General features: G+C 38.1%; 1 protein-coding gene and 2 long non-coding RNA genes across 5 annotated transcripts in view; 2 read left to right on the top strand and 1 right to left on the bottom strand.

Moving 5' to 3' along the window:
* Positions 1–27,036, top strand: part of LOC138949331 (uncharacterized) — a 617,348-nt gene that overhangs the window by 38,496 nt on the left and 551,816 nt on the right. For all 3 annotated transcript variants that reach the window (XM_070321116.1, XM_070321117.1, XM_070321115.1), the window contains exons 3-5: positions 9,240–9,299; positions 14,342–14,566; positions 15,470–15,580. In XM_070321116.1, the coding sequence (XP_070177217.1) occupies positions 9,240–9,299; positions 14,342–14,566; positions 15,470–15,580 (396 nt within the window). The remainder of the gene's footprint in view (positions 1–9,239; positions 9,300–14,341; positions 14,567–15,469; positions 15,581–27,036) is intronic.
* Positions 23,537–24,432, bottom strand: LOC138949328 (uncharacterized). Its single transcript, XR_011450239.1, has 3 exons — positions 24,404–24,432; positions 23,776–23,860; positions 23,537–23,614 (listed from the first exon to the last, which is right to left on the bottom strand). It is a non-coding gene; the product is annotated as an uncharacterized lncRNA (long non-coding RNA).
* Positions 25,042–27,036, top strand: part of LOC138949326 (uncharacterized) — a 31,084-nt gene continuing 29,089 nt past the window's right edge. Inside the window, exon 1 of the long non-coding RNA XR_011450238.1 lies at positions 25,042–26,215. This is a non-coding gene — a long non-coding RNA (uncharacterized lncRNA). The remainder of the gene's footprint in view (positions 26,216–27,036) is intronic.

The following is a 27,036-nucleotide window of genomic DNA, read 5'->3' as shown; positions in this document are numbered from 1 at the left end:
CTAAAAGTGTTCAGAAAGTGTTCTGAAAGTGTTTTAAAAGTGTTCTGAAAGTGTTCTAAAAGTGTTCAGAAAGTGTTCTGAAAGTGTTTTAAAAGTGTTCTAAAAGTGTTCTGAAAGTGTTCTAAAAGTGTTCTGTTAGTGGTCTGAAAGTGTTCTGTTAGTGTTCTAAAATTGTTCTGAAAGTGTTCTAAAAGTGTTCTAAAAGTGTTCCAAAAGTGTTGACCTGAACACTTTTATGTGTTCAGAAGTGGTTACAGCAGGGTGAACACTTTTAAGTGTTCAGATGTGAACACATTTAGAACACTTTTAGAACACTTTTTGTGTTAAGAACACTTTTAGAACACTTTTAGTGTTCCAATGTAAAAGGGTGTTCAAAAGTGGTTACACAAAAGGTGTTCAGGAGTGGTTACACAAAGGGTGTTCAGGAGTGGTTAAACAAAGGGTGTTCAGGAGTGGAACACTTTTGTTTAGAGTGTCCCATCCCCAGGTAATCCTATTCTAAATCGAGACTCTGCATATTGAACTAGTTACTTTTTATCGAATACAGGATCTTTTGGTGACTAACTGACTAACTTAAGGAAAACCTCTAACACCAATTTAATCTTCCGTCGCGATATAACCTTGAATGGTTGAAAACGACGTTAAACACCAAATAAAGAAAGAAAGAAAGAATTTAATCTTTTGGGACTTTATGTGGAAGAACAGTTCTTCACTACTGGGATATTTTAAGGATGGTCTAAAACCTCTGAATCACTATTTTATTTGGAAAGAGCCAGTTGGTGTACCAACTATTCTGTTCCAAGTTTGACCCTAATGCCTAAATCGTCATCCACTTATGTACTTGTACCGCACGTGATCAGACCAGAAACCCGAAGTTACTACTGTATCTGAATTACGCAGGTCACCTAATTTTAAATCCCCACCAGACTAGCCCGCTCAAGCAAGCATCGCCAGACGCTCTGACAGTCCGGGTGTTTATTTTTGACTCACATGCGAAGCAAAAGTGAGTCTATGTACTCACCCGAGTCGTCCGTCCGTCCGTCCGTCCCCCCCCCGTCCGTCCGGACGTCCGTCCGTCCGGACGTCCGTCCGGAAAACTTTAACGTTGGATATTTCTTGGACACTATTCAGTCTATCAGTACCAAATTTGGCAAGATGGTGTATGATGACAAGGCCCCAAAAAACATACATAGCATCTTGACCTTGCTTCAAGGACAAGGTCGCAGGGGCCATAAATGTTGTCTAAAAAACAGCTATTTTTACCATTTTCCCATTTTCTCTGAAGTTTTTGAGATTGAATACCTCACCTATTTATGACATATAGGGCAAAGTAAGCCCCATCTTTTGATACCAGTTTGGTTTACCTTGCTTCAAGGTCAAGGTCACAGGAGCTCTTCAAAGTTGGATTGTATACATATTTTGAAGTGACTTTGACCCTGAACTATGGAAGATAACTGTTTCAAACTTAAAAATTATGTGGGGCACATGTTATGCTTTCATCATGAGACACATTTGGTAACATATGATCAAGGTCAAGGTCACTTTGACCCTTATGAAATGTGACCAAAATAAGGTAGTGAACCACTAAAAGTGACCATATCTCATGGTAGAAAGAACCAATAAGCACCATTGTACTTCCTATGTCTTGAATTAACAGCTTTGTGTTGCATGACCCAAGGTCAAGGTCACATGTATTTTGGTAGGAAAAATGTGTAAAGCAGTTCTTAGTGTATGATGTCATTGCTAGGTTTAGTTATTTGACCTTGACCCTGAAGGTCAAGGTCATGTAAAGGTCAAGGTCAAGCATGTGAGTCGTATGGGCTTTGCCCTTCTTGTTCTGACTAGCTACGATGTTTTCTTCTATCTACCTTTTGAACCTCTACTGGTGTTTAAGTCAAACGAACCAGCAGCATGCGCTACCTTTGAAAAATAAACAAGTCGCGTAAGGCGAAAATACAATATTTAGTCAAGTAGCTGTCGAACTCACAGAATGAAACTGAACGCAATGCCATTTTTCAGCAAGACCGTATACTCGTAGCATCGTCAGTCCACCGCTCATGGCAAAGGCAGTGAAATTGACAAGAAGAGCGGGGTAGTAGTTGCGCTAAGAAGGATAGCACGCTTTTCTGTACCTCTCTTTGTTTTAACTTTCTGAGCGTGTTTTTAATCCAAACATATCATATCTATATGTTTTTGGAATGAGGAACCGACAAGGAATAAGATTTTTTAATTGATTTGGACAATTTAATTTTGATAATAATTTTTATATATTTAATTTTCAGAGCTTGTTTTTAATCCGAATATAACATATTTATATGTTTTTGGAATCCGAATCGCTCTACACACACACACAGACACACACACACACACGCACATACACCACGACCCTCGTTTCGATTCCCCCTCGATGTTAAAATATTTAGTCAAATCTTGACTAAATATAAAAAGACGCTCTAAGTTCTTTTAGTGTTTTGTTTGTCCTACGCTATCCCATCGAAAAATGCAAGGTCTCTTTTTCTTGTCCCTATTCTAAATCTTGAGCTAGTCTATCTTGCCTCTTCAACCCTATTCTAATCCCTATCCTCACGCCCTCGGTCTATAGGTCCTTGCTCTAGTCCATTCTATTCTATCCTAAAACCTCTTCTAATGCGTGTCGGAACTGCATTTCCGCCGTCTTTTATACCAATCTGCATGGCTACGTAAACAGACACACGGAATCAGAGGCAGATTGGCTGACCGAAAAAGAACAATAAACCACACTACTTCTAAAACATTATGCGGACAATATAGTCCGCCCTTTTTATATTTAGTCAAGTTTTGACTTAATATTTTAACATCGAGGGGGAATCGAAACGAGGGTCGTGGTGTATGTGCGTGTGTGTGTGCGTGCGTGCGTGTGTGCGTGTGTGTGTGTGTGTGTGTGTAGAGCGATTCAGACTAAACCACTGGACCGATCTTTATGAAATTTGACATGAGAGTTCCTGGGTATGAAATCCCCGAACGTTTTTTTCATTTTTTTGATAAATGTCTTTGATGACGTCATATCCGGCTTTTCGTGAAAGTTGAGGCGGCACTGTCACGCCCTCATTTTTCAACCAAATTGGTTGAAATTTTGGTCAAGTAATCTTCGACGAAGCCCGGGGTTCGGTATTGCATTTCAGCTTGGTGGCTTAAAAATTAATTAATGACTTTGGTCATTAAAAATCTGAAAATTGTAAAAAAAAATAAAAAAATTTATAAAACGATCCAAATTTACGTTTATTTTATTCTCCATCATTTGCTGATTCCAAAAACATATAAATATGTTATATTCGGATTAAAAACAAGCTCTGAAAATTAAATAATTATATAAAAATTATTATCAAAATTAAATTGTCCAAATCAATTTAAAAACACTTTCATCTTATTCCTTGTCGGTTCCTGATTCCAAAAACATATAGATATGATATGTTTGGATTAAAAACACGCTCAGAAAGTTAAAACAAAGAGAGGTACAGAAATTAAAGCGTGCTATCCTTCTTAGCGCAACTACTACCCCGCTCTTCTTGTCAATTTCACTGCCTTTGCCATGAGCGGTGGACTGACGATGCTACGAGTATACGGTCTTGCTGAAAAATGGCAGCTACTTGACTAAATATTGTATTTTCGCCTGACGCGACTTGTTATATTTAGTCAAGTTTTGACTAAATATTTTAACATCGAGGGGGAATCGAAACGAGGGTCGTGGTGTATGTGCGTGTGTGTGTGTGTGTGTGTCTGTGTGTCTGTGTGTGTGTGTGTGTGTAGAGCGATTCAGACTAAACTACTGGACCGATCTTTATGAAATTTGACATGAGAGTTCCTGGGTATGAAATCCCCGAACGTTTTTTTCATTTTTTTGATAAATGTCTTTGATGACGTCATGTCCGGCTTTTCGTGAAAGTTGAGGCGGCACTGTCACGCCCTCATTTTTCAACCAAATTGGTTCAAATTTTGGTCAAGTAATCTTTGACGAAGCCCGGACTTCGGTATTGCATTTCAGCTTGGTGGCTTAAAAATTAATTAATGACTTTGGTCATTAAAAATCTGAAAATTGTAAAAAAAAATAAAAATTTATAAAACGATCCAAATTTACGTTTATCTTATTTTCCATCATTTGCTGATTCCAAAAACATATAAATATGTTATATTTGGATTAAAAACAAGCTCTGAAAATTGGTTCCTGATTCCAAAAACATATAGATATGATATGTTTGGATTAAAAACACGCTCAGAAAGTTAAAACGAAGAGAGGTGCAGAAAAGCGTGCTATCCTTCTCAGCGCAACGAATACCCCGCTCTTTTTGTCAATTCCACGGGCACTGCCTTTGCCACGGGCGGTGGAGTGACGATGCTACGAGTATACGGTCTTGCTGCGTTGCGTTGCGTTCAGTTTCATTCTGTGAGTTCGACAGCTACTTGACTAAATATTGTATTTTCGCCTTACGCGACTTGTTCCTTTATCTTTACACTTGCTGATCACAACAAGCACTCTTTTAATAACTGTTCGCAATATTTAAGCCACATACAACACTATCTTCATCAAAGAAACCGTGTCATGATTGTAACCTTTGTTAAAATAAACTTATGTTTAAACCAAAGAAACCGTGTCTTCCCACTACTTTACGAATTTTGTTTCTCCAAGTTAGCTGACTGAGCGGCTAGCGGTCGACCTTATTGTCCCGAACCTTCAATCATTTATTTTACCTGATGCTAACTTTCTCAACTATGGCTCCTCCGCCACACTTTAATTTGTGTGCGAAATTTGTTGCAATAATTGTGTGGCCAAGTTTAGTTCAAAACCTCTCTTAATTGCTGTGACGCAAAAACAAAACCAACTAGATCCGCGGTGACATTGTGACGTCTTTATCGACATTGCCATGACCTTGCGTGGATGCTCGATCGTTCACGTTCGGATCAATGTGGGTGCAGCTTTGATTGAGTCTAAACCGAACTGCTTTGTAACAAACCTGTGTTGTTGGGATCGATGTTTTCAGTAAACTTCTTCGTATCCTTGACTTTGCTTTTGACTTGAACAGATTGAGATTGCTGTGTTTGTGAGAATGTTGATCTTGTTGGTATGTTTCATCGTGACTGTATTGCTGTGTGTGTGTGTTAATGTTGATCTTGTTATGTTTCACCGTGACTGTATTGTTGTGTCTGTGTGAATGTTGCTCTTGTTGTTATGTTTCATCGTGACTGTATTGCTGTGTGTGTGTTAATGTTGCTCTTGTTGTTATGTTTCATCGTGACTGTATTGTTGTGTCTGTGTGAATGTTGCTCTTGTTGTTATGTTTCACCATGGATGTATTGTTGTGTCTGTGTGAATGTTGCTCTTGTTGTTATGTTTCACCATGGATGTATTGTTGTGTCTGTGTGAATGTTGCTCTTGTTGTTATGTTTCACCATGAATGTATTGTTGTGTCTGTGTGAATGTTGCTCTTGTTGTTATGTTTCACCATGCATGTATTGTTGTGTCTGTGTCAATGTTGCTCTTGTTGTTATGTTTCACCATGGATGTATTGTTGTGTCTGTGTGAATGTTGCTCTTGTTGTTATGTTTCACCATGGATGTATTGTTGTGTCTGTGTGAATGTTGATCTTGTTGTTATGTTTCACCATGGATGTATTGTTGTGTCTGTGTGAATGTTGATCTTGTTGTTATGTTTCACCATGGATGTATTGTTGTGTCTGTGTGAATGTTGCTCTTGTTGTTATGTTTCACCATGGATGTTTTGTTGTGTCTGTGTGAATGTTGCTCTTGTTGTTATGTTTCACCATGGATGTATTGTTGTGTCTGTGTGAATGTTGCTCTTGTTGTTATGTTTCACCATGGATGTATTGTTGTGTCTGTGTGAATGTTGATCTTGTTGTTATGTTTCACCATGGATGTATTGTTGTGTCTGTGTGAATGTTGATCTTGTTGTTATGTTTCACCATGGATGTATTGTTGTGTCTGTGTGAATGTTGCTCTTGTTGTTATGTTTCACCATGGATGCATTGTTGTGTCTGTGTGAATGTTGCTCTTGTTGTTATGTTTCACCATGGATGTATTGTTGTGTCTGTGTGAATGTTGCTCTTGTTGTTATGTTTCACCATGGATGTATTGTTGTGTCTGTGTGAATGTTGCTCTTGTTGTTATGTTTCACCATGGATGTATTGTGTCTGTGTGAATGTTGCTCTTGTTGTTATGTTTCACCATGCATGTATTGTTGTGTCTGTGTGAATGTTGATCTTGTTGTTATGTTTCACCATGAATGTATTGTTGTGTCTGTGTGAATGTTGCTCTTGTTGTTATGTTTCACCATGGATGTATTGTTGTGTCTGTGTGAATGTTGCTCTTGTTGTTATGTTTCACCATGGATGTATTGTTGTGTCTGTGTGAATGTTGCTCTTGTTGTTATGTTTCACCATGGATGTATTGTTGTGTCTGTGTGAATGTTGCTCTTGTTGTTATGTTTCACCATGGATGTATTGTTGTGTCTGTGTGAATGTTGCTCTTGTTGTTATGTTTCACCATGGATGTATTGTTGTGTCTGTGTGAATGTTGCTCTTGTTGTTATGTTTCACCATGGATGTATTGTTGTGTCTGTGTGAATGTTGCTCTTGTTGTTATGTTTCACCATGGATGTATTGTTGTGTCTGTGTGAATGTTGCTCTTGTTGTTATGTTTCACCATGCATGTATTGTTGTGTCTGTGTGAATGTTGATCTTGTTGTTATGTTTCACCATGACTGTATTGTTGTGTCTGTGTGAATGTTGCTCTTGTTGTTATGTTTCACCATGGATGTATTGTTGTGTCTTTCTGAATGTTGCTCTTGTTGTTATGTTTCACCATGCATGTATTGTTGTGTCTGTGTGAATGTTGATCTTGTTGTTATGTTTCACCATGAATGTATTGTTGTGTCTGTGTGAATGTTGCTCTTGTTGTTATGTTTCACCATGCATGTATTGTTGTGTCTGTGTGAATGTTGCTCTTGTTGTTATGTTTCACCATGAATGTATTGTTGTGTCTGTGTGAATGTTGATCTTGTTGTTATGTTTCACCATGAATGTATTGTTGTGTCTGTGTGAATGTTGATCTTGTTGTTATGTTTCACCATGAATGTATTGTTGTGTCTGTGTGAATGTTGCTCTTGTTGTTATGTTTCACCATGGATGTATTGTGTTTGTGAGAATGTTGATCTTGTTGTTATGTTTCACCATGAATGTATTGTTGTGTCTGTGTGAATGTTGCTCTTGTTGTTATGTTTCACCATGGATGTATTGTGTTTGTGAGAATGTTGATCTTGTTGTTATGTTTCACCATGAATGTATTGTGTTTGTGAGAATGTTGATCTTGTTGTTATGTTTCACCATGAATGTATTGTGTTTGTGAGAATGTTGATCTTGTTGTTATGTTTCAGTTTCACCATGAATGTATTGTTGTGTCTGTGTGAATGTTGCTCTTGTTGTTATGTTTCACCATGGATGTATTGTGTTTGTGAGAATGTTGATCTTGTTGTTATGTTTCACCATGAATGTATTGTTGTGTATGTGTGAATGTTGAGATTGTTGGTATGTTTCACCATGAATGTATTGTTGTGTCTGTGTGAATGTTGCTCTTGTTGTTATGTTTCACCATGGATGTATTGTTGTGTCTGTGTGAATGTTGCTCTTGTTGTTATGTTTCACCATGGATGTATTGTTGTTTCTGTGTGAATGATGCTCTTGTTGTTATGTTTCACCATGGATGTATTGTTGTGTCTGTGTGAATGTTGCTCTTGTTGTTATGTTTCACCATGCATGTATTGTTGTGTCTGTGTGAATGCTGCTCTTGTTGTTATGTTTCACCATGCATGTATTGTTGTGTTTGTGAGAATGTTGTTATGTTTCACCGTGACTGTATTGCTCTGTGTGTGTGTGTGTGTGTGTGTGTGTGTGTGTGTGTGTGAATGTTGCGCTTGTTGGTATGCTTCATCGTGACTGTATTGTTGTGTGTGTGTGTGTGTGTGTGTGTGTGTGTGTGTGTGTGTGTGTGTGAATGTTGCGCTTGTTGGTATGCTTCATCGTGACTGTATTGTTGTGTGTGTGTGTGTGTGTGTGTGTGTGTGTGTGTACCCCCGTTTCCACAGGTTTGGTTGCCTAAATCACCATAAGGCAACCATCCACACGTGGATGGCAACCTAAACTCTGGATAGCAACCTAATTGTGTTGATGGTCGCTTCATTTAACACCGTTAAATTGACTTTTTTGACGGAAAGAATGTCATAACAATGTTCAAAATGACATTCTTTCCGTCCTCTATAGGCGACGAAATAGGTCAAATTTTGTGCATTTTTTAGTGCAAAATTCTTCGATGCCGGAGCGAGTACTGCACTCAGTGCTGTTGTAGTGCAAGTGCACTAGAAAGGCACTACACCCAGTGCCGCCTCTTTGGTAACCATCCACACTTTAGGTGTGTGTGTGTGTGTGTGTGTGTGTGTGTGTGTGTGTGTGTGTGTGTGAATGTTGCTCTTACTTGTATGTTTCATCATGGCTGTATTGCTGTGTCTGTGTGAGTTGTGCTCTTAGTCTTACGTGTATGTTTCATCTTGACTGTATTGCTGTTTTTGTGAGAATGGTGAACTCGTTGGCATGTTTCATCGTGACTGTATTGCTGTGTTTTTGAGAATGGTTATCTCGTTGGCTTGTTTCATCGTGACTGTATTGCTGTGTCTCTGAAAAGGGTGCTCTTACTCGTATGTTTTATCGTGACTGTATTGCTGTGTTTGTGAGAATGGTGATCTCGTTGGCATGTTTCATCATGGCTCTATTGCTGTGTTTGTAAGAATGGTAATCTTGTTGGTATGTTTCATCATGGCTGTATTGCTGTGTTTGTGAGAATGGGGATCTTGTTGGTATGTTTCATCGTGACTGTATTGCTGTGTGTGTGTGTGTGTGTGTGTGTGTGTGTGTGTGTGTGTGTGTGTGTGTGTGTGTGTGTGTGTGTGTGTGTGAATGTTGCTCTTACTTGTATGTTTCATCATGGCTGTATTGCTGTGTCTATGAGAATGGTGATGTTGTTAGTATGTCTGTGTGAATGTTGCTCTTACTTTTATGTTTCATCGTGACAGTATTGCTGTGTTTGTGAAAATGGTGATCTCGTTGGTTTGTTTCATCGTGACTGTATTTCTGTGTCTCTGAGAAGGGTGCTCTTGCTGGTATGTTTTGTCATTATGTGATTGTTGTGTTTGTTTGCAGATGATCCAGACTGTCGCTGCGATAAATGTGATATTAATGCAAAGAACTCAACAACCAACAGTAAGTTTATCTTTGCAGAGAGAAAGATTGTTCTGCCGCATACATTCCCCCTGTCTCAGTCCCAGTAACACTCAAATAATAGATGTACTATGTTTACCTCAAAAAACATTTAGCCCCGTTAGTGCACTCGGTAACGTTCCGTACCGCTACTTCGGTAAAGTCGGGTTCCAATCTCTCGGCAAACTTTTCCATACATAACATTTATCACACAACTGCAGCTACTTAATGATTCTTCTTAAGTCTTGGAAGTTCTGTAATATGCAACAATGTTCCCATGATTGCCGCACTATAATAAGTTACTTGTACAGAAATCCCTATTCCAGTGTGTAGTAACATCACTCATCAGCTCGTGGGAACTGCCCAGAGGGAGCACGTATCTTCGCGCGTCGACTGGAGCCAATGGTTGATATTTATGGCATTCCGTTTGTCAAATAATTTTTTCGATACTTTTTCATGTTTTTTTCACCAGTTTTAGCTAAATAATCATTATTTAGAAGCTCATGTGCTAAATAAGTAATTGTTTATAAACAATGTAAAAAAATTCTAAATATTTTTTTTTTACATAAACCATTCATTGTTTACCTAAACAATTCATTGTTTACGTAAACAATTCATTGTTTACGTAAATAATTCATTGTTTACGTAAATAATGTATTGTTTACACAAATAATCACTTATTTCACAAAATAATATTTTTTGGATGGATAAAGTGAGCAGTTGCTAAATAAATCATTGTTTACCTATATAATGCATTATTTAGCAGATTCGCTAAATAATGAAAAACTGCTTTTTTGACTCACATGCGAAGCAAAAGTGAGTCTATGTACTCACCCGAGTCGTCCGTCCGTCCGTCCGTCCCGGCGTCCGTCCGGAAAACTTTAACGTTGGATATTTCTTGGACACTATTCAGTCTATCAACACCTGATGTGGCCTGATGGTGTATGGTTACAAGATCTCAAAAAACATGTGCGGCAACTTGACCTCACTTCAAGTTCAAGGTCACAGGGGCCGTAATTGTTGTCTTAAAAACGACCATTTTTCACATTTTCGCATTTTTTCCTGAAGTTATCGAGAATGGCAACCTAAGCTATGTATGCTATACAGGGCAATGTAAGCCCTATCTTTGGACACCAGTTTGGTTGACCTTGCTTCAAGGTCAAGGTCGCAAGGGTCCTTTAAAGTTGGATTGTATACATATTTTGAAGTGACCTTGACCCTGAACTATGGAAGATAACTGTTTCAAACTTAAAAATTATGTGGGGCACATGTTATGCTTTCATCATGAGACACATTTGGTCACATGTGATCAAGGTCAAGGTCACTTTGACCCTTATGAAATGTGACCAAAATAAGGTAGTGAACCACTAAAAGTGACCATATCTCATGGTAGAAAGAGCCCATAAGCATCATTGTACTTCCTATGTCTTGAATTAACAGCTTTGTCTTGCATGACCTTGGATGACCTTGAGTCAAGGTCACATGTATTTTGGAAGGAAAATGTGTAAAGCAGTTCTTAGTGTATGATGTCATTGCTAGGTTTAGTTATTTGACCTTGACCCTGAAGGTCAAGGTCATGTAAAGGTCAAGGTCAAGCATGTGAGTCGTATGGGCTTTGCCCTTCTTGTTCATTATTTAGGGGAATCAAGAATTGAGTTCTAAGCTTCATTTTTATATTTAGTCAAGTTTTGACTAAATATTTTAACATCGAGGGGGAATCGAAACGAGGGTCGTGGTGTATGTGTGTCTGTCTGTGCGTGTGTGTGTGTGTGTGTGTGTGTGTGTGTGCGTGTGTGTGTAGAGCGATTCAGACTAAACTACTGGACTGATCTTTATGAAATTTGACATGAGAGTTTCTGGGTATGAAATCCCCGAATTTTTTTTCCATTTTTTTGATAAATGTCTTTGATGACGTCATATCCGGCTTTTCGTGAAAGTTGAGGCAGCACTGTCACGCCCTCATTTTTCAACCAAATTGGTTCAAATTTTGGTCAAGTAATCTTCGACGAATCCCGGACTTCGGTATTGCATTTCAGCTTGGTGGCTTAAAAATTAATTAATGACTTTGGTCATTAAAAATCTAAAAAATTGTAAAAAAAAAATAAAAATTTATAAAACGATCCAAATTTACGTTTATCTTATTTTCCATCATTTGCTGATTCCAAAAACATATAAATATGTTATATTCGGATTAAAAACAAGCTCTGAAAATTAAATATATAAAAATTATTATCAAAATTAAATTGTCGAAATCAATTTAAAAACACTTTCATCTTATTCCTTGTCGGTTCCTGATTCCAAAAACATATAGATATGATATGTTTGGATTAAAAACACGCTCAGAAAGTTAAAACAAAGAGAGGTACAGAAACGCGTGCTATCCTTCTTAGCGCAACTACTACCCCGCTCTTCTTGTCAATTTCACTGCCTTTGCCATGAGCGGTGGACTGACGATGCTACGAGTATACGGTCTTGCTGAAAAATGGCATTGCGTTCAGTTTCATTCTGTGAGTTCGACAGCTACTTGACTAAATATTGTATTTTCGCCTTACGCTACTTGTTTTTCTTTGTGTATATACTATAATTCAATACAAGGTATCTCCAAACACCACCAGTGCTGGACTGATTGTGTAACCTCTGCGAACGCCAAGAAGAAGAAGAAGATCTCCAAACATAATTTATCAGAAAATGTTCGTAAATTTGTTTATTTTACAAGCTGAAATTGCCGTACGAAAAGAACTGAATGCGAAAACAAACAAAAGGTCAAGGTCATGACCGGGAGTGTTTAGTGTTTGCATTCTCTCCCTTGAAGTTGTTGAAAAAAAAGTTTTCCGTCCTAAGTTTTCTGTTCTGTCTCAACAAAAACTTTCTCTTTCCATTTCTCTTACTGCATGATTAAACTTTTTTTTTTATCTGTAAGTTACACAACACAACACAACTTGGTATATACGAAACTGGGTAATGTGTTTCTGCTACAGCAACCGCAGCAGGACCAGGTCCGCCAGACAGAATGCCGCATATGGCATCAGCAGCAGCGCGTGAAAAAACTTCCAAAATGTCTCTGGTTTCAATATTATCGTTCCTTCCTGCTCCCTCAGCCATTTTGAATAATAATAATAATAATAATAATAATACGAATATTTATAACGCGCACATATCTCACCAACAGGCGACTTAAGGCGCGAAAATTCTCCGTAGTTTCGAATATGTTTTTACTTTTCTCTTTGAAATGAAACGATTAAAGGAAGAGAAATGGAAAGACAGGCATGTTGTTGGGACATAAACAGAACAGAGAACATAAGGGGAAAAACTGTGTTTCAACAACTTCAAGCAAGAAAATGCAAACACTAAACACTCCCGGCAGGGAAAAACCTTAATTGACCTTGACCTTTGACTGTGTTTGAGATCAGTTATTTTCGTACAGCAATTTCGGCTTGTAAAATAAACAATATAATATCCAAACAACAGCTATTTTAAGATAAGACTGTGTGGAGAGACCTTGTATTCAATTATACTAATCACTGAAAGACATAAAATTTAGTTCAGAAGCGAATCCTAGAAACCCCTAAATAATGGAAAATGTGTTGGCTAAACAATTCATTGTTTACGTAAATAATTCATTGTTTACGTAAATAATGATTTATTTAGCAACATTGCTGATTGTTTATAAACAATGTAATATAAGTCTAAATAATATATTGTTTACGGAATTGTTTAGGTAAATAATGAATGGTTTACGTAAACAAAACATTATTTAGAATTGTTTTACATTGTTAATAAACAATTACTTATTTAGCACATGAGCTTTTAAATAATGATTATTTAGCTAAAACTGGTGAAAAAACCATGAAAAAGTATCCAAATAATTATTTGACAAATGGAATGCCATAGATATTTACTTGTAGATAATGCACTTTTGCTCAAGTCACTCCTCTCTCCCTCCGCCTTCTTTTTACATTTAGTCAAGTTTTGACTAAATGTTTTAACATAGAGAGGGAATCGAGACGAGGGTCGTGGTATATATATATGTGTGTGTGTGTGTGTGTGTGTGTGTGTGTGTGTGTGTGTGTTTAGAGCGATTCAGAGTAAACTACTGGACCGATCTTTATGACATTTTACATGAGAGTTGCTGAGTATGAAATCCCCAGATGTTTTTTTCATTTTTTTGATAAATGTCTTTGATGACGTCATATTCGGCTTTTTGTAAAAGTTGAGGCGGCACTGTCACACCCTCATTTTTCAATAAAATTGATTGACATTTTTGTAAAGCAATCTTCAACAAAGGCCGGACTTCGGTATTGCATTTCAGCTTGGTGGCTTAAAAATTAATTTATGACTTTGGTCACTAAAAATCTGAAAATTGTAAATAAAATTTTGTTTTTATGAAACGATCCAAAATTACGTTCATCTTATTCTTCATCATTTTCTGATTCCAAAAACATATAAATATGTTTTATTTGGATTAAAAACAAGCTCTGAAAATTTAAAATATACAAATTATGATTAAAATAAAATTTCCAAAATCGATTTAAAAACACTTTCATCTTATTCCTTGTCGGTTCCTTATTCCAAAAACATATAGATATGATATGTTTGGATTAAAAACACGCTCAGAAAGTTAAAACGAAGAGAGGTACAGAAAAGCGTGCTATACAGCACAGCGAAACCACTACCGCGCTGAACAGGTTCGTCAATTTCACTGCGTTTTGCAAGAGCGGCGGACCACGGTCATTGTGAAAAAATGCAGTGCGTTCAGTTTCATTCTGTGAGTTCCACAGCTTGACTAAATGTAGTAATTTCGCCTTACGCGACTTGTTTCTGTTGATATGAAGCACAGGCACTCTTCACGAGATGGGCGGAATCACAGTGGGCGGGGCCTGTGGGTTTGATTACGTGCTATCAAGACTACTACAATAACTGTAGTAGAGAAGATCGTCCATCACCCCAACCAATTGACATCCAAGACATAAGCCCCGCCCACGTCGTGTCAAGTGCCTGTGGTACGAAGGTCAGTTTCAGTTTCAGTCTGTTTCCGTGTTTTGCAGTAAACGTTGCGTACAACAAGGAAGTGACGACCAGCTCAATTTTCAGAAACCAGATAGCATGCCTCTTTGTTGACGGAATTAAAACCCCAACCATTGACAAGACGTGCATGCACACCGGCGATTGGGACTTAACGCCTTGGGTCATGGTTGACATGGAGGATGTCTACACCATTCGGAGGATTCTCATTACTCGCCGAAAAATACCTCATGCTGTCGGGGCGGAAGGTATGTGTGTGTGTGTGTGCGTGCGCAGAGCGATTCAGAGAAATCTACGTACAGGGCCTATCTTTATGAGACTTGACATGAGAGTTCCTGGATATGGTATCCCCTGATTTTTTCTTCATTTTTTTTCGATAAGTGTGTTTGATGACGTCATATCCGGCTTTTAGTGATAGTTGAGAATGAACATTTTTCAACCAAATTGATTGAAGTTGGAGTCAAGCAATCATTTACAAAGTGAGGACTTTGGGATTGCATTTAAAGCTCGGAGGCTTAAAAGTTAGGTATTTACGGTGCTCATTAAATTTGTTGTCCAAAACGAATTATCACTTACAGATTAAACAATCATTGCATTGAATTCCTCATCTTTTCTTGACATGGATATGTTATTACTTTTTTAAACGCTCAGCATTGATGAAAATAGGTTGAGTATAATGTTCGCATGTTTCCGTGTGGTTTCGGAATTATTAATATGTTTGTTATGTTTTTATTTAATTATCTCAAAATTTGGAGGGTGTTGAGTATGAGGTTGGAAAAGTTTCTTGCTGGGATATTCTTAGGATTGAATAACTAAATGAATTGATAGGTCAGGTCGCATTAGAAGCAAGTTTTGAAAACGGCTGTGCTGTAAACTAAAGAAGTAAAGAAAACAAAGAATCCAAAAAGACAGAAGAATGAAGACATGACGTCATATCATTCCAAACATATGATGTCAGATGGAGGCATCACTGGGGCTTCCTTATCGTTGTCTTGAAGATGGCGAGACTTATCTAACATTTGCTGTGACAAATCAGACAGTTGAAATGCTATGGAATGAAGATGTTGAGATGAACATGGCTTTATATTTTGCAGTGTGTATTGTCTCGAGGTCATGACGGCCTACAAAGAAACGGTATTATCCCGTTGCAGATCTGGACATAGGGCGGCTGCGGGCTATTGAAATGAAAGTGGATGGGCAAATCTGTCACACCTGGCCTCCGTACTCTGATAATTCCTCCTTGGCGGAATGGAGTACAAAAAGTAAGTGGAAACAAACAACACAAACACAATTGGAGAACGCAAGGTGGATTGTCAAAGTTTACCAGTAAAAAAAAAAGGGGGGGGGGGGGGGGTGGGGGCGACCTAACATCTTTACTTGTAACACCGGTGCTCTCTACATTTATAATGAAATAAAAGGCTTCTGGCGCTCGAAATATCAGCAGTGGCAACGTCAACTTGATGTACGAAATCCAAATCTCCGCGGTTCGCGAAAGCACACACCCACAAAAAAAAAAGAAAAAAGAAAAAGAAAAAAAAGAACCCAGGTCAGAGTGACACAATTGTGTTTTTCTTTACATGCACAATTTATCTTTAAAGTGTAACTAAACAGACATTTTGAAGTGTCAGCTTTACTGAATTGCTTTATGTTTTGTCCAAGTATAGACCTGTAGAAGCGATACTGGACGATTTTTCCAACGTTTACTGTGTTTTCTGATTTACTACGATTTTTTAAAAGTGTTGAACCCATTTCAGATTTACCTGATTATCTGTTCTTGATTTGATACTTCCAAAGAACAAGTGGTACTTTGAGTTCCGGTTTTATGTTTTAACCAATCAGAATTTGGTTCCTAAATAAAATCGTCTGCTGCCTGTCCCAGCAGAGTCGGCAACAAGCACTGCTTGCACATGTGTGATGTTACCAACAGAAATAGCCATAAATTGGGCAAGGTAGCAATGTAAATGAATTGGATCTAACTAATGTGCTTGTACTGCATCTCTGGCCTTTGAATTCACTCCAAATGTACTGGCTCAGCGTGAGAGGCAACATCCTGTCGAAGTCGTAAGCACGAGGCTGACTGGGAGATTATTATTCGAAGAGCATGCTGAAACGGATTGTAAGTACAATATTTTACATGTTCTCGACATTTCTGTTGATCTTTCCTTAACTTTAATTATATCCTTGATTTAAAACCCTAGGGCTTGTATTTTCAGTTGTGATACTAAGCACGTATCTTTACCACAGTATCCGATCACTTCACACTTGAATTTTGGAATGATGAAGTGGAATTATTTCTGGATCTAATGTATTCCTTGTTCCCCCCCCTCTCGATTCCTTTTTTCGCCACATATGTATTGTCGTGTGAGGGGGTAGATGCGTGTACTGGCTGATTTTTTTTGATTTTTTACTTCGGTCAGATACAGATGATTGGAAAAAAAACTTGTCAAGGATTTCAGAATTTATTAGATCTGTTCGAAGTTTTTACGGGATGGGTCCTGTTACAATACAGACTGAATGTGCCCAAGATGAACTTTTGATTAAACATACACACACAAATGAATCTCTTGAGTTTGTTATACGGCGAACGTCCAGTTTCCACCACCACGTCTGTGGTATGTTTTTATACTGTTTGATTGAATAGACTGACGTGCATTCTCTCGCAAATGTGCGCGCGTGTGTGTTTGTCTGTGCCTCAGACTTATTAATCAAAGATGATGTTGCACATTGCAGATCTATGCGACAGGAGCAAGTGGACAAGACAGCTACATTTGTCTGAGCGAAGATCCAACGGTAAGCTCTTTTAGCCGAAGACAGCGAGCCTGGGTGCATTGCATGCAAGCTTCTATCATGTTCGTGTGAGTGGTGCAGGGCTATTAGACAACTTTTCATTATTCTTGATTTGGAGATCCATGCAGGGTATTAGAAAGTGCAGAATATACACGTTTGAACATATACGATGTGTGTTTGCTCTGAAAAAAAGAAAAGACGCAACAAACAAACATTGTATTTGTTTAAAGTATCACAAATATTTATTACCTGTATCTGCATGTTTTGATAATGATGAAGGGTAAATTACTTTGACGTGTGCTTTTTGACTCACATGCGAAGCAAAAGTGAGTCTATGTACTCACCCGAGTCGTCCGTCCGTCCGTCCCCCGTCCGGCCGTCCGGAAAACTTTAACGTTGGATATTTCTTGGACACTATTCAGTCTATCAGTACCAAATTTGGCAAGATGGTGTATGATGACAAGGCCCCAAAAAACATACATAGCATCTTGACCTTGCTTCAAGGTCAAGGTCGCAGGGGCCATAAATGTTGTCTAAAAAACAGCTATTTTTCCCATTTTCTCTGAAGTTTTTGAGATTTAATACCTCACCTATATATGATATATAGGGCAAAGTAAGCCCCATCTTTTGATACCAGTTTGGTTTACCTTGCTTCAAGGTCAAGGTCACAGGAGCTCTTCAAATTTGGATTGTATACATATTTTGAAGTGACCTTGACCCTGAACTATGGAAGATAACTGTTTCAAACTTAAAAATTATGTGGGGCACATGTTATGCTTTCATCATGAGACACATTTGGTCACATATGATCAAGGTCAAGGTCACTTTGACCCTTATGAAATGTGACCAAAATAAGGTAGTGAACCACTAAAAGTGACCATATCTCATGGTAGAAAGAGCCAATAAGCACCATTGTACTTCCTATGTCTTGAATTAACAGCTTTGTGTTGCATGACCTTGGATGACCTTGACCTTGGGTCAAGGTCACATGTATTTTGGTAGGAAAAATGTGTAAAGCAGTTCTTAGTGTATGATGTCAATGCTAGGTTTAGCTGAAGGTCAAGGTCATGTAAAGGTCAAGGTCAAGCATGTGAGTCGTATGGGCTTTGCCCTTCTTGTTTTTTTAACCACACTGATAACGAATGATAGAAACACAGACACACTTAATAACATATCCACAAAAATTGTAACAATAAATGTAAGCTAAACAATGCCTGCAACACATTTCAGGCCTCAGAAGGAAGTAATTGTTAGATTCAGACAGAGAGAGAAAGCCCAACACGAAACCAGTTGTGACATTTTTTATTTCATTATGTAATATTAAAAACACGACAACAACGTATTTTCTGTACTTAGTTTCGTGCAATTATGGATTGCAAAGTATGTCTAATTGAGTGGCATAAAGAGGCACAGTTGCATGAAAAACCAACTCGGATCTTGACTAGGATCAGGATTTTACATGGACACAACCTAAAATTTAACATCCTGGGGGGAGGGGGGTACTGCGCCTTTCACATCAAGATGTAAAGATCTATTTTAAATAATACTCATTAGAAGGGAACAAAATCAAACAAACTACAACAATCGTTCTGAGGGGAGAGAATTACCTCTTCCGAAGAAATTACCTCCCTTGCTTTTCTTGTCGTGACTTATGTAGAGTAAAGTGAATAGAAAGTGAATCAGTCAGTAACAAAAAAACCCACAACATTTCTTAAGATCAATGAGGAGTCTTGAAGTATTTGTCAATGTTAATCTTGTATGCATAACAAACAATATATTACGGATTGATAATTAAAGAAAATCGTCTCTTCTACAGGGTTGACCCCCCTAAAAAGGACACCCACAACCATGCAAACTACTTCTGCATCTGTTGAACCAATTATTTTATATATGGTATTCATTAACTTCAGTTTATGTTCTGCCTTTCCAGTAAGTGGCAATTTTGTAAATTGAATGGTCTGACTTTTGTGCAATTTTAATTTTTTTCTCCAAATTCGGGGGTCGACTAAACAGAACGAGTTTTGACATTGAGCGTTAGCCATTTTTACCTAATTTAAACCCTTCAGGCTTTTACCTTTTTGATTATTTTGAATGTCTGAGTATGTAAAAATATCCCCTTCAACCCCCAGGCTATCGATGACCTGAAGAAAGCATGCAGTTACAGCTAGGTTCAGGGCAATCCTCAGACACGAAAGCGTTGGTGTCATTGGTGATGCAAAAGTTAGATAATTTAACCTACAAATTTGCCACTTTGTGAACTGCACATGCATAAAATCAAGTTTAAGTATGCTGAATATGAAGTTATCCAGTCAATTGGTGTAGAAGTTATAGCATTTCTGTCAGTTAACAGTATTTAAAATCTCTAAAGTAAAATCTGATATATTCGAAAGTTTTGCATAAACACCCAGACAATTTTTACGATACTCTCTAAGCTTCTCCACTTCTCAGCCCTGTCTTGGAAATGAATTCGAATAAGGCAGTCAAAATAACTTAGTTTGGAGCACCCATCAATCAGAATAAGCATTAACTTTTGACACAGGAAATATCTTCTACCGAAAGCTCTCCTGGTTTTATTCTACATTTTTCCTGCATAATGGTAACAAATTTAATGATAAATCTAAACAACGAAGTGACTGTGGTAAGATGAACAAAGTTAAAAAACAAAGGATTACTGTAAATGGTTTACGAATCGAAATCTAAACAAGTTTTAATGATAAGTAAAATGATAAAAAGCTAACGTCCTTGCATTTGTCCAGAATTATTCCATGTTTAACATGGAAACAGAGGGATAATTGGTCTAAAGAATGTTTAAAAAGGAGAGTTAGGGTAACCCTAACCCTCTTTGGACTATCTGTATGCAATGCCCGCAATAGGTGAAAGACTTTTGTGGAAGCCATGGAAGAATGCATCGCTGTTGTGCTGGTTCATATGATAGAATATTGATGTATAAATTGAAGAAATGTATAAGAACACAAGAATGTATGAATGACAAAGAACAAATGTTTATTTCTGAATGTTTTATGTATGTTTTATTACGGACACAAAAGCTCAGCAATGCAATTTCTCTTTTAGAGATTAATAAAGTTTATTGTATTGTATTGTATTGTATTGGTTCAGCTTGAGGTCCTGTCCTAGCGAATATCCTGCACACACAAAAACACGACTTTTTAAGCCACTTATGTTGCATTCTGTGACATAGCTTTGTTAAAACCGTGTGCCTGATAATAATGACAGATTTTGTTGATATACATCTTTTTTAAGACACCTCATATAATATTGTTTGACAATCTCTTTCAACATAGTTTACGAATCACCAATGTGTATACAAACGCAAATAACCCACAGGTCAATAAATTACTTTCCAGAGAGAGAGAGAGAGATCAAATCAAATCAATCAAATCAAATTTAATTTTACGAGGGTTGTGGCATAAGCAATATAAACGAGCTTCTTTTCAACCAGCCCTCGCCCTCACACACAGAGAGAGAGAGAGAGAGAGAGAGAGAGAGAGAGAGAGAGAGAGAGAGAGAGAGAGAGAGAGAGAGAGAGAGAGAGAGAGAGAGAGAGAGAGAGAGAGAGAGAGAGAGATTAAAACTAGAAAATGTGTGCTATATAAAACAAGGATAATCACTGTCAAATCTTTGCTTGTACCTGCATGGTGTTTACTGCGCTATAATATACACAACCTGTTTTTTTTGGGATTTTTTTGGGATATTTTTTTTTGGGGGGGGATGTTTTGTGACAGGGCCGGACCCAGGGGGGGGGGGGGGGGGGTCCAGGGGTTCCGGAACCCCACCCCTGGAAAAATCATGTACCTTGCTTTGACTTTTACTAGTTTTAGCACCAAAACAATGCTGCTCTTAACCCTCAAAACAAGGCCCAGAATGCACCAGATTGCACAGATTTTAACCGTTTTTCAAAAAATTTCCGGGGGAGCATGCCCCCGGACCCCCTTAGTTCACAAAAACAGGCGCGCGCTTGTGGCTTCGCCACTTCGCTGATTTGCCCCCCAAAAAACAACTCATTTGGTCCGGCCCTGTGTGATGAGGGTTTTTTCAAAGCCTTTACTGCTTTAGTCATTGAATCCACCCGACTTCGATTCATTGTTCAGTGATGGGTAATTGTGTGACCAACTATGTAAGTTAGTGATTGTTCTGGCTTCATACAATGACATTGCATTAATTTTATAAGTGTATGTGTGTGTGTTTCAGGCAAAAGCTGATATTACAGTCCTAGTTGTATGCAGTTCCTCTGCTTCTTCGTTCAGGAATCAAAGTATACAATCTAAACCGATTATTTTGTTCAATAATGTTCAGCTTACCATCCCGAAGAAGGCAGTAACGTGCCGAGATATTGATTATAGATATTAACGTACCTAACCTGGTTACTGGTGTGTTTTCTTTTTATTTCAATAATGTAAATGTGTGACAACTTGCAGGGTACTTGATGTTCAGAGCAATTTTTCTGGCAAAAGACCTTTTATGGATCAAAGAAAACTTTTGTCATGGTGCACAAGTCAATCAATTTGGTTGATAAATAATTTGTGCTGCATTTTCCCTGGTTCCAAAACGTAGTATGTACTACCACATGTCCTTACCTGTCATTGGCATCACATGATTCTCTGCAAGCAGTCTTTTGTGGAAATACGTCATTTAACACTTGCACTTATAGTAGGTGGGTGTGGAACGGTAGACATGCAACGACAATGAACAACAAAAAACAAAGTGTGGAGTACACTCATTTTTCTTAACATACGCTAAGTTTCTTTGAGAATGCTCCAAGTGAAAATCAGGGGTTCCTAGGCCTGATATCACAATTAAACAGCTTCTTCTCAGAATCAGGAGGGAAAAAACTGTTATATGGCGAGATGTCGTGACAAGAACAGACAGCAGCAGCAGCAACAACAACATTGCTAAATCGTCGCTTTAACAAAATTTCATGTTTAGAATCGCAGACAAAGCACGGCTACTGATCCGACCAAAGCCACACTTCATGCACGATGGGCACATTGTTATGGCCAGCTTGTTAACGTGCGCATTGTGTATGTTTTACATAGAATTGAATGTGTTTGTCGTTGTGTCTGTCATCTATCCTAGTCGTTTGATTTAGAATAAAGCAAACTTGTTACAATGACGATTTTCTTCGGTTTTTGATGAAGGATTGGCATCAAGACTTTTCCTATTTTCCAACTCTGCCACCATACACTGGCCGTTCAGGTCTGCATGTCGACCACATGGTGTGTGATCAGATTTTTCGGACATGTTCACAATGCTTACATGACCACTAAATGGAAAATCAGTTGGTATTTGTTATGTTTTTGTGTTAGCACAATCTTCATACAAGTAAACAGAAACAGTTTTGTTGCAAACAGAGCCTTCATAAGAAAAAATGCTTCTTAGTCAAAATACATACCCCCTTTTTCGTATTGCGTAAAATATACCCATAAATTCTGGACATCATATTTTTCTTATTTTTCACAACAATGAAACCAAACTTTGGCATATGTTTTAGAAATATATTCACAATAAAACCTATGAGTTTGAAGGCTGCATCTTGTTTTGTTTATTTTTGAGCATTTTTTTGCAAACCCATGCAAATGGCCAGTTTCTGGGGAGAGACTGGGGAGATAATGGCCAGTATAGAAAGAGTTAATAAGTAAACTAATGTCAGAAGTAGGTATTTACCTTGTTTGCCTTCGCGTTCGCTTTCTTGATAGCCCGCTGCAGCATTTGTATCACTTCCCTTGACATTCAAAACGCCAATGTATTTCTGAAAGGAAAATAAAGATATTGACCGAAACATCACACAAGTGGTATATCATGCTAGGTTTTGTTTACAGTGCCTGTTCTACGACCACATCTGATTGTAATTTAAATAAAGAAAAACTGTATCCATTTATTACTTCTCTATTTGTGTGTGTTTGTGTGTGTGCAGGGGCGGATCACATCATTTTTAAGGGGGAGTTTCCAAATTTCTTTTAGGGACAATTTGACGACGCGAAGCGTTTAGTTGAAGACGCGAAGCGTTCAACCTCCTTGGGGGGGTCCGACAAATGTTGATAAAAACAAGGAAAATGGATCAATCTGAGCCAAGAAACATCCCCTAATACACCTTCCAAAAAAGTAAATATATTAAGAAGAAAAATTTGAATCACAACAAGGACAATTGATCGATCTGGCGCAACCTGAGCAAACTAATTAGCCAACTTATTTCCAAAATCGTCACTTAGAATACAAAGGCCGGCTCCTAAGTGGTCCGGAAACCCCGGAACACCCTCCGGATCCACCCAGTGTGTGTGTGTGTGTGCGATGACCTTCTCTAAATTCTAATCGTTGCGTTTGCATGGTAATAAAGTTTTAATACTGGATATGCCCATGAAAAAATATCATTTCTTGTTTATGTCATTGTGTGTGTGTGGCCAGGACCGTGACTTCTGCTTGCCTCGACGTCTTCAGAAAAGACACAAAATGCCAGCAGGCGTATGTTCTTGGAGCACTCAGTATGCCGTCATCTGCAAACAAATAAATACAAATTATTCAATTGTGTAAATAAAGAACAATCATTTTAATATTACAACAAAAAATTCATATAACTGTTGTCTTCACCAGAGACATCCACTACACTATCTTTAAATAAAACTGCCGTAAAAAATTGAAATACTATAAAACTTACCCCCACTCAGATCTATTTGGGATTATTCAAGTTTCAACCATGAAACGATGCTGGTTTGGACAGATCTGCTAGTTTGCCGCTGAAACTGAATCAAAGGCGATCTTCAGAACTATTTCTAATCTTGCATTTGTGATTAATATAAAATACTGATCTTCCCAATAGAAGCTGATGTGTATACACATGACCAGGACAAGGTATTTTGTTACAGGGCATTTACGCAGACGTCGCAGTTCAAAATATCGTTTTATATCTGATTTTGTACAGCAGCCTGTGTGATTCAGAATCGTCTGCCCTTTTTCGGTTTAACATTTTATGGACGATTCCTATGAGACTGCTCAATCATAACTGATGACAAATTCAGAAACAGATGATGGTTTCAAGTAGGCTACAGTAATGATTCGTTAAAAATGTCAAGCCACTCGTCGATCATTCACACTCAAAGAACCCAAGCCAAATCTGCTCTGGTTCCGAGCAGCTTTTTCCAACTGAGACCCTAATTGTTACGCATCTGCCGCGAAAAGATAGACCACAAACAAACAGCACTGTACCATGCTTTCGTTTATGTTGCTAAACAGATTAAATGTGCATTGTAAATGTGCTTACAGCAAAGAAATGCATCCTTACTTACCACAAAAATACTGGTACCACATTCATCGCACCTGTGTCTTCTTACCAAAACCTATCGATATGTTTGTTTACGATATATTGGTAATTACTAACCGTTAACTATTTTTCAAAAATCTGAAATAACTTTTAAGAATCAAAGAAAGATTCGCAAATACGATTGACTTCAGAAAATAAGCAATATTTTTCTGAACCATGAAATAAAAATCGAAAACTCCGTTTGATCTTTTATCTTGGTAGATTGATGACAACAGCCGGAACTGAAAGTACCAGAACCAAAAATTAAGGGCATTAATCAGGTAAACTAAGAAGATTGTCGTTCCTGGCGCGCACTTCACATGTCCGTCATACAGTGTCAGAGTGAGAGAAAATTTTTTTTTTTTCGCAGTTCGACATATCAAAGTGTAAAGGTTGCTGAACGATTTTTTTCCTTTTTGCTTGTTTAGTTACACTTTAAGCAGAGGGGCTAAGATTTATATTTACAAGGCCAACATTGCCCCCAATCCCCACCAATTGGCCCTGCCCCTAAACCCCACCAGATGGCCTCCTGGACCCCCGTTTTTACATTTAGTCAAGTTTTGACTAAATGTTTTAACATAGAGGGGGAATCGAGACGAGGGTCGTGGTGTATGTGTGTGTGTGTGTGTGTGTGTGTGTCTGTCTGTCTGTCTGTGCGTGTGTGTGTGTAGAGCGATTCAGACCAAACTACTGGACCGATCTTTATGAATTTTTACATGAGAGTTCCCGGGAATGAAATTAATATCCCCGGACTTTTTTTTCTTTTTTCGATAAATACTTTTGATGACGTCATATCCGGCTTTTTGTAAATGTTGAGGCGGCACTGTCACACCCTCATTTTTCAATCAAATTGATTGAAAGTTTTGTAAAGCAATCTTCGACGAAGGCCGGACTTCGGTATTGCATTTCAGCTTGGTGGCTTAAAAATTAATTAATGACTTTGGTCATTAAAAATCTGAAAATTGTAATACATTTTTGTCTCACATGCGAAGCAAAAGTGAGTCTATGTACTCACCCGAGTCGTCCGTCCGTCCGTCCGGACGTCCGTCCGGACGTCCGTCCGGACGTCCGTCCGGCCGTCCGGAAAACTTTAACGTTGGATATTTCTTGGACACTATTCAGTATCAGTACCAAATTTGGCAAGATGGTGTATGATGACAAGGCCCCAAAAAACATACATAGCATTTTGACCTTGCTTCAAGGTCAAGGTCGCAGGGGCCATAAATGTTGTCTAAAAAACAGCTATTTTTCACATTTTTCCCATTTTCTCTGAAGTTTTTGAGATTGAATGCCTCACCTATATATGATATATAGGGCAAAGTAAGCCCCATCTTTTGATACGAGTTTGGTTTACCTTGCTTCAAGGTCAAGGTCACAGGAGCTCTTCAAAGTTGGATTGTATACATATTTTGAAGTGACCTTGACCCTGAACTATGGAAGATAACTGTTTCAAACTTAAAAATCATGTGGAGCACATGTTATGCTTTCATCATGAGACACATTTGGTCACATATGATCAAGGTCAAGGTCACTTTGACCCTTATGAAATGTGACCAAAATAAGGTAGTGAACCACTAAAAGTGACCATATCTCATGGTCGAAAGAGCCAATAAGCACCATTGTACTTCCTATGTCTTGAATTAACAGCTTTGTGTTGCATGACCTTGGATGACCTTGGGTCAAGGTCACATGTATTTTGGTAGGAAAAATGTGTAAAGCAGTTCTTAGTGTATGATGTCATTGCTAGGTTTAGTTATTTGACCTTGACCCTGAAGGTCAAGGTCATGTAAAGGTCAAGGTCAAGCATGTGAGTCGTATGGGCTTTGTCCTTTTTGTTTTTATATAAAACGATCCAAATTTACGTTCACCTTATTCTACATCATTTCCTGATTCCAAAAACATATAAATATGTTATATTTGGATTAAAAACAAGCTCTGAAAATTAAAAATATAAAAATTATGATCAAAATTAAATTTCCGAAATCGATTTAAAAGCAATTTCATCTTATTCCTTGTCGGTTCCTGATTCCAAAATCATATAGATATATGTTTGGATTAAAAACACGCTCAGAAAGTTAAAACGAAGAGAGGTACAGAAAAGCGTGCTATGCAGCACAGCGAAACCACTACCGCGCTGAACAGGCTCGTCAGTTTCACTCCGTTATGCACAAGCGGCGGACTACGGTCATTGTGAAAAAATGCAGTGCGTTCAGTTTTATTCTGTGATTTCCACAGCTTGACTAAATGTAGTAATTTCGCCTTACGCGACTTGTTTAAATTTTTTTATTGAAACTAATTTTTTCCGTGAATGGATTGCCCGTCCAATGTCAAATGGTTTAATGTATGCTTGATGCGATCATAGCCGTTGATTTGCTTGCTAAGGTGTGTATGGTTGGAACTGCGACGTTTGCCGGCGAGGTCGAAAGGCCCCTCAGGAATCAATCTTCTACCTTGTAGTATGTGTAGGAGAGGAGATCTTCCGTATACACAGGCCGACAGCAAGCAAAGAAACCCCAACTGACCTGCTTGAACACTGAGCTTTGTCATGAAGTGGATTGTAGTGTGAAATAAAGGATCTTTTCTGAAAACGTGTTCTGCCCTATCTTTTTACACTGACTT

The sequence above is a fragment of the Littorina saxatilis genome, linkage group LG15 (genome assembly GCF_037325665.1).
Source record: "Littorina saxatilis isolate snail1 linkage group LG15, US_GU_Lsax_2.0, whole genome shotgun sequence".
NCBI classification, from domain to species: domain Eukaryota; kingdom Metazoa; phylum Mollusca; class Gastropoda; order Littorinimorpha; family Littorinidae; genus Littorina; species Littorina saxatilis.
The sequence above is the reverse complement of the archived record's forward strand: the minus strand, read 5'-3'. Positions and strand labels throughout refer to the sequence as shown.